A 9,047-nucleotide genomic window follows, 5' to 3' on the forward strand; every position below is an offset into this window, starting at 1 on the left:
TTCATAAAGATGATGGAAATATGATAAGATTATGATAAAATATTACCCCCCATCCATCAATCTTATCTCATCAAGCCTTTTTGCATAATACTTAAAAGCTAAGAAATAAAACATGCATGCGTATGATTCTTCTTCCTCAGAACATACCCATCATGCAACACACATTTCTAACAGCAAGCTGGCATGAAAGAAACCAAAAGAGGAAAAAGAGAAAAGAACAAAAGTTTCAGAAGGCTAATGACATTATAGAATCATGTCAGTTCAGTAAAGAAAAGAAAAACCCCCACAAAGAAAAAGAGCTCGGGATCTCTCTCTCTCTCTCTAGACTGTTAGTTCACATCAATACCATCTCACTCTCTCTTCGTTCCCTTGTCTTTCTATGGCTGCTCCTCATCATTCCATCCCATATATAGGAGTCTGAAACACACAAACATTTGGCTTTGCAGGCTGGTAGTAATAGTGCGAAGAACTTGGCGCAAAACTCGAGCCTTCAAAACTCCCTCCAAATACTGAGCTATTACTCTGCTGATTGTACTGGTTGTGGAGGGCGAGGAGTGACCAGTAGTCGCCGTCCAGATGTTGATGGGGGTGGTCTTGGACGGCCATGATTGTGTCGGAGGAGGAAGAAGGGGGAGTGGTGTTGGTGTCGGAGGCTTTGAAGGATCGAGCGGGCATGCTGCCGATGGGGAGGTCGGTGTGGGTTATGGTGTTAACGTTGTAGCGACTCATGTCGAAGTTGGTGACGGCGTTTAGTCCACGGAATTTTATCGCCGCTATATCATAAGCCTCGGCAGCTTCCTCTTGTGTGCCTATATTTGGTGGGCACCATCACATTCATGCATCAAAAACACCAAAATGTTCTATGTATGGGTACATTAAAAAAATAAGTAAATTAATACATGTGTACATAGATATGATAATTTGTCATGCAGAGAAAATATCACGTGTGGACAACAGAAGTGTGGACAGGGCATGGATAGCACCATGTCATCGAATGTGCAGCATAACATAGTGTGATCCACACATTTAACTAGATATAACATTTTCTCATATGTATAAAATTTCATTAGAGCCAATTTCGTTTGTTTTAAGTGCCATGTAAAAATATGATAAAAGATCATGGGAGTGTTGAGTGTATTAATATTTAATAAGAAAACATTACTCAAGCACAATAACTAATGCAGCAAAAAATTGCATAAATAGCTTGTCATACCACCCAATTAACATGTTCTAATGAGGCATTTTATTTTTTTGGAGCATTTGCATACATATCACCCAATTTCAATGTATTTAACTAATTACATATTTAGCATCCCAATCTATTCATATAACACATCAAAAACATCACATGAAAACTTTTAAATAGTGAAAAAAACACATTTTCATGCATAGGAAAAGAAAGATATGTAAATATATAGGAATTGAGTGGAATGTACACAAATGTTCCTTTATTTTTTCTTCTTTCATACCTGTTCTTTTTTCATATTATAAAACCACATACATCAGTAAATTCCTGATAAAATTATTAAATTCTTTACAAAAAATAAAAATAAAAATAAGAACTCTGCCCCCCACGTGGGTTGAGCTCAAATTCCTGAAGATTCTCTTAATTTTTCTTATATATGTAATAACAAATAATACATAATAATACATATCTAATTAATATTTACATAGTACTTACTAAAGGTGCCAAGATAGAGGTCCTTGTTGCCTGCAACTCTTCCAATCCTCGCCTGCCACCGTCCATGCTGGTGGTGCCTTATGAAGAAGCCAGCCAATCACCATGTCAGAAATAAGCATAAAAAATCTAACCCCAACCCTAACCCTAACCCTAACCCACAAGCATATAATATGTATATATATATATACCTTGTTACTCCTCTATAAATAGAAGCGCCTCGAGAGAAGCCGCTACTCTTCCTTCAAACAAAGAGAATGGAATCAAGAAACAAAACGTACAAAGAACACAGATAAACATTGTAACAAATCATTCTGATGCAATTTGTATTAATATGTTAAAATAAAATATATATATATATATATATATATATAAAACAACACACAATTCCTATGTATTTATAAATATAACACCTAAACTTTATTATTTTTTACAAATATATCATTTTAACTATGCATGAAAAAGTGTACTTGACTTTTTAATTAATTAGATGCTAAAATGAAGATATTTTTTTATGTGATAAAAATTTTTGGGTGATATAAATGTAAAAAAAATAAAATTTTGAGGTTAGATATGTAAGATATGTAAATATATATATGAATTGGTGTTATGTACCATTTTCCATGATATAATGAAATAGACTAATGTTTTTTTTAAAAGAAACATAATGCATGCATGGCATGAACATTAATCACGTGGGTTTGTCGTCACCTTCGTAGCGAAGCGACGAATTCCTGCCGAGTCATACTCTTCATCTCTTCCAGTTCCTTCTCGTAGTCCGAAACCTATACGAATAGTACAATATTCCGTATATACGTCAAGTTACCGTATTTACGAATCTGCCATTGACCATTTAGTGAGAAGAGAAGACCCACCGGAAAGTTGGTCGTGGTGGTGGGGCCCCAGTACTTGAGAGCTGCCAGGTCATAGGCCCTCCCAGCCTTCTCCTCCCTATCATATCCACCTATTTTCACAATATTCAACTCTTATTTCTCCACGCTCTGATGATTATCAGACGGTACAGAATCAGGGATACAAATTGTCATAGTCGCTTACCTAAATAAACTGTGTCCGAGGGTTGTTCGGGTCATAAACGTGATTTAAGAAAAAAATAAAACACATGTTAGCAAGAAAAAAAAATAAGAAAATAAAAAATTTTATAAAATATTACGTCCAAACATATATATATATATATATATATACACACGCTCAACCACAGGATGTCATAACATCATGCATCTAAATGATTTGCCATGCATAGTGGATAGAACAACCACAGGATGTCATAACATCATGCATCTGAATGATTTGCCATCCATAGTCCATAGAACAACCAATCATGGGACGCCACACCCATCTAAATTGGAGATGACCTGACATCCTGTTTTTTACTATATGGACATCTATTTTCTCGTACATTAAAAAAAAAAGAAAATATTGCGTACGGAACATGTATATATACGACTTTAGAGTATGACATTATTATACAAAATGTGTATTATAACACATAACATAGTTGTACATGCAATCCGAACTCGCAGGTAATAATCTTGTCAGAGATGGTGTAGACTACGTACCTTGTCTACCCTTCCGGCTTTGGCCTTCCCGGCGGCAGCTATTGTCCCAAAGATGTGCTTCATACCTCCCCGTCCACCGATGCCTTAAATTCCCAAAATACCCTATCAGAACCTATATTCTTTCAAAAAAAAGTTCTAAATTTTATTTATTTAAAAAAAATAAAAATTAAAAAGGAGTTATATTTATTACCCCAGATGACATTTTACAAAATCTATATTTCTTGCATTCGTAAAATAAAACATTCAAGATATCATAAAATACAGATGATTAAATGTCAATCTTTCATATATTTTTATAATAAAATATTGTGATTATTTTTAAATAAATCTATGATAAAAAAATATATATTTTTTCTGCCAAATTTCAAAATTTATTTTCACCAAAAAATTATATATTCGTACCCTTTTTTCTAAGAAAATAAGTAATTAATTAAAAATATAAAGCGAAGTTACAGTCTTCTCCTTTTCCAAAATCTTAATTTACATTCGGAACAACTTTATTTATTTATTTATATATTTACCTTGTGACGCCGCGGTAAATAGAAGTCCGGTGGCCGAACTTATCGACGGCCTTCTTAGACTCCGCCACGGTCGCCGAGATTTCCATCATCTGCTGCTCCGGCGGCTCCTCCGCCGCCCTTCCAAACACCCCCGCCGCCGTTCCAAACAGAAATCCGGCAGCCACGGCCTTCAAGTCCGACTCAAAGATTACGCCTTTGTTACTTATGTCGGCTCCCCCACTTCCGCCGCCCCCTAAAAAGTCTTCAAGCTTAGGTTCCACGCTTCCGACGCCATCCTCTTCAACTGTTCTTACAAACCCTAGATGACGTAAGAGAGAGAGGGATAAGAAAGAGAGAGGGAGAGTAAAAGTACCGGGGGTAGTGTAGGAGAAAGCTTCGTAGAGGCCGCCAGGGTGGGGAGAAAGAGAGAAGGCGAGCCAGTTTTGAGAGGAGTATTCCATGTCCTTTGGGATCAGGGGTATTCTGGTAAATTACTAGCTTGTTGAGGGTTCGTTCTCTGAGCTTGAGAGAAGAAGGAGAGCAAGGGTGCCGTGGTCTTAGATATAATAGAGAGCTTGAGGTCGATCGAGGGAAGAAGTGAAGTGGGAGAAGGAGCGGGAGGGGGTGGAAAATCTTGTTGTTTGTGGTAAGTATCTTGTTGATGCGACTGATTTTTTTTCTTGTTGGATTGTGTTGAGATTGATGGAGTTAAGATGATGGATGGTGATTGCACGACTTTTGATGCAGAATTGACGGCATGGGTGTGATGTTATGTGTTTCTCATACGTACCATCAGACTGCCCCAAGGTTTGGGAATTAAGAAAAAAGGTGTAAGTCTTGAAAAAAAATTCAGCACGAAAAAAATTATAAAAAAGTTTTGGATCAGGTGAAATAAATGTATTATAAAATTGTATTTCTTAGTTGTTATAATTATGCCAAAATAAATCTGCGTATACCAAAAAAATATACCAACACGAATCTCAAACGAAACTAATGATTAAGATGAAAGGGTCTTCTTTTGAGATAAGCAATCAATCGATGATCCAAGGTCGAGCATGAAACTACATCTTCAAAAATGGGATAGGTTCAAGCTCCAGAGATGGTTCCTCGCTCGGCAGCGGCAAGACCTGCCGCAAGTGAGATGTGAATCAACCCGACAGCGAGTCACATCGGATACCCTGCATTGGCTATGATAAGATTTGTTTAAGACCTTGCAATATTAAGAGATCTAGTCAAGAGACAAATCAACCAGGCAAGCGAGACACGAGCCCTATAAGACTTGAACCAAACAGAAAACGAGCCACAGCTCAATGCGAAAAATTTTGGTCAATTGCATTTGACTGACCAACCTGCATCTGGATCGAATGACCATATCATAATCGACATCTCTGGTTGATCATGTCAAAAGACTTCGAGCAAGATCGCTATACGACCAAACACCTCGACGGACCAGCGAATACTTCAAAGTGCACAAATGTCACTCTGCTGGTGATCCCAATTCTCTTTATATATGTCGAATGCGATGTATGCGATTATATTTTTAATTTCCTTAATTATAATTTTCACTTTGCAACGACGCCAAAAACTTGATCCCGAACAAAAGCTAAGTAAAATTTTGACTTGGAAACAAATATGAATATAATTATAAGTATTTAAATATGGGATACTATGCAAGTATATGTATCATTATTAAGTAATATATGACTCTTTTATTAAGCCCCAGATATCGAACCCATATGAAAAATTACAATATGCACTTTACAAAATAGGAGAAATTAGATAATAAAATTCTACTGAGTAAATTATTCTTATTTAAACTCTAGATGCTATAATATGAATGAAAGTTCGATTTTTTTTGTAATTTTTTAAAATTGAAAATAAAGTAAGCAAATACTTAATTTAACTAGATATTTGCAAGATGAATGTAATATAAATAAAATATCTTTTTTTTTATCATGAATCATTAACAAGTATAAAAACTCTATTATGAAAGTATTATAATTGTGTTGTGTCAAATAGAAACAATAATATTTTTTACCCTTACTAGAGATGCTATAAAACACATAAGACATAGAAACCTAAGGGACGTCATGTGTTCAATCAATTCACAATTTTATTGATAACGATTGCTTATTAATTTTTTCTTATTCTTTTTGTAATTCGCTATCAAGGAGCAGAAAAAATTGAGGAACTAATAGGTTTATACAAAAAATACTAGCACGAATCTCAAAAAGAACGAACGATTAAGAGGAACATGTCTCCTTTCCAAGTAAGCGATCAATTGATGATCCAAGGTTGAGCATGAAACCACGTCTCCAAACCCGATATAGGTAAAACTTCGGAGATGGTTTCCCACTCGGTAGCTGCAAGACTCACCAAAAGCGAGGTGTGAATCATCCCGACAATGAGCTCGTCGGATACCCCGTTTAGGCAGCGACAAGATCAACTTAAGACCTTATAAGATTGGAAGATCCAGCCAATGCGACGAACCAACCAGACATGCGAGACACGAGCCCTATAAGACTCAAGTTGAACAGAAAATGAGCTACGACTCACTATGAAAAAATTCGATCACATTAAACCGACCAATCCCACATCTGGATCAAATGACCACCTCACGACCACTCTGGTGAAGTGTGCTAAAAGGCACCGAGCAAGATTATCATACAGTCGAAACCTCGACTGACCAACACGTACTCTAGAGTGCACATATGCTACTTGGTCGATCGCCACAATCAGTTAACTTCAAACCACCTGACCAGTCAATTCATGTGAATGTTAAAATTCAAATTATAACACAAATATGACATTAAGAACAATTTTCATAACTGTTCTCTTCTTTCTGTAATTGTAAAAAATATGTCTCCATAACTACGGAGCAAAAAATATGGAAAAATAACCTCTCCCCTCGATTCTCCCAACGAAAATCTCAAACTTATTCTAGTATCTCTTCATTCTCTTCTTCACTCGGCTCTCTCGGAGTCAAATCCACAAAGGACAAACTAGGATCCATTACGAAGTATATATTGAATAAATTAAAATCAAGGTGATTTAACTAATATGATATCTATTTTTTTTCTAAAAAAAGTTTATAAATTTGTTTTGAGACAAATGAAAAATAGGATTATCAAAATAAATAAAATCAAATTTGAAATTCATTTAATCTAAACATGATCACAATATTTTTCTTGGGTAGATGAGGTTTGAGCATGATGCCATTCGGTGCGGAAGTAGATATTTGAATTTAGCTCAATGATGATTAATTGCTAGAAAATCAATTTGAATTTTGCCTTGAACCTAAAAAAAAGAGCCGTTATAAGCTGAAACTTTGGATTGAATTTTTTTCGTGCCGATTCCTAGCCATAGATCAACTCAAACTAACTCGAGATTGACCTATTATATTTTTTAATTTCTAAAAAAATTATATATATATGTATATAATGCTAAGTAAAATTGAATATAACAAGTCAACATCCAATTTCAAGCAGATTTCGAGTTGGAACATATCCAAATAACAAAATTTGAGACAATTAGTTTCAATTTTGACCCTAAGTGAGCCGTTTGTGACCTCAAATGAATCGAGCTCAATTCAAATTCTAACCAGTACGGCTCGAAATCGAATACAATCAGTCATGAGCTGATTTCAAGTTGCACCAAATCTATCCAAGCCAATCCCACCACTACGGGTCCATTATCTAATTCAGCAATCACGATAATTTCACCCTTAATATTTTTTCCACGCAGTAATTAGTCTGAGTAATTTAAATAGCTCGCAAAGTAAAATGGCGTCAAAACCTAAATTTTTTTACTTTCTTTAACAAGTAATAGAAAAACGAAGCACGGGGCTGTGGAGGCTTTTTACTGGCCGGCCTGGCGGTTCCCTTGACCGCACGGAAAGCAGCCTACATAACCGCTTCTCCTGTTCCGCCGGAATAGTTTAAAATGTCCAAAGCATCTACGATTGAGTACGTTAAGGCTGAGAGTGTCGCGGGGCAGCAGATTGTTTTGGCGTTGTATTGAAACTGGGAAGCAAGAGGGATGGGAAGGGAACATGTGGACATGGGGCCGACGCCGTATTGTGCTGCCGCCTAGGCTGCCCGAACTTTACAGGACACGTGGCAATCACGCGTTAGCTTTTCTTGATGAAGATCAGAGGGCTAATAGTAAGCTTGCGAGAGCGCAAGTCAGTGGATCCCACGGCCGACAGCCTCTGATCATCATCACGTGTTGAGGGGGGTTTAGATATTCATCGCAAGATTGATATAGACCTCGAGGTGAGAATTTTTTAAATTATTCTTTTTTTACATTTACAAACATACCACCCAATTTCTATGTATTTACATATTTGACATCAACCAGATATTTCATATCCTATAAAAAATATCATCATTTTAATTTTAAAAAAACTGAAATTAACTTTTCATGTATGTAAAAAATAAGAGTTAAGTGTTTGATATGTAAATATATAGGAATTGAGTGGTATATATGTAAATAATTATTTTTTCTGTTGCTTTAGGGTCTCTATAATTGTTTATTTTATGTGGGCTTGGTTTTATGGATACTCTATTTTTAAGTATTTTTCCTATAACGTGGACCAATTCATTTTATGTGAAGCCAAGGGCGTACCAGTGGCCCACGGAATTATGCTTTATCTGGGTCGGTGCGATGGATTGGGCTTCATTGACCGTCCGTCCGATCGAAGGGCCTACGCCATGGACTTGCGACACGCCCGCATGCCCTGCATCGCATTTATTAACATAAGATTAGAATAAATATTTATTTTTACAGGGAGCTCCAAAATAATAGTTTTTACATGTAAATACCTTAAAAAATTAAAATTATAAGTGAACGTATTTTGTTACAGTGGCAGCGGTTAGCTACGTCCTCCCCTCTCCCAATTTCGCCCAAATCTCCCTTATCTGCCCAACGCGGTACAGTCATCATTAGAGAATTGGGAAGTGAACTGACACGATCACGACTTACAGAGACCACCGACAGAATCGTGACTTATAGAGACCAGCAGAACTCCCTCCTTTCACATCCTTTGCTCGGCTCTTACTAGAAATTATTGAGGAAGGTAAGCCTCTTCGGATCATTCTTCCTCTTTGCTCATAGGATGCAGGCAATCGCGACTTACAGAGATCACCGAAACTCCCATCTTTCTCGTCCTTCCACTCACCTACCATAAAACATTGAGATAGTATTAGCAGACCTTCACTTGTAATTTTAATTTTTAGGAGCCTTTACATGTAATAACTATTGTTTAAAGACCTTCATATATAAAAACTCCTT

The 9,047-nt window shown here is 36.4% G+C and overlaps 1 protein-coding gene across 1 annotated transcript; it reads right to left on the minus strand.

The window, feature by feature from the left end:
- Positions 1-224: 224 nt before the first annotated feature.
- Positions 225-3,897, minus strand: LOC110027883 (AP2-like ethylene-responsive transcription factor AIL5). The gene is made up of 8 exons (XM_020729503.1): positions 3,777-3,897; positions 3,256-3,338; positions 2,735-2,743; positions 2,554-2,642; positions 2,390-2,463; positions 1,870-1,920; positions 1,682-1,758; positions 225-809 (listed from the first exon to the last, which is right to left on the minus strand). Exons 1-8 carry the CDS (start codon positions 3,863-3,865, stop codon positions 394-396), a joined length of 888 nt encoding a protein of 295 aa, XP_020585162.1. The 5' UTR covers positions 3,866-3,897; the 3' UTR covers positions 225-393.
- Positions 3,898-9,047: the final 5,150 nt, after the last annotated feature.

The sequence above is a fragment of the Phalaenopsis equestris genome, unplaced genomic scaffold, assembly GCF_001263595.1.
Source record: "Phalaenopsis equestris unplaced genomic scaffold, ASM126359v1 Scaffold000002, whole genome shotgun sequence".
In the NCBI taxonomy this organism is placed as follows: Eukaryota; Viridiplantae; Streptophyta; class Magnoliopsida; order Asparagales; family Orchidaceae; genus Phalaenopsis; species Phalaenopsis equestris.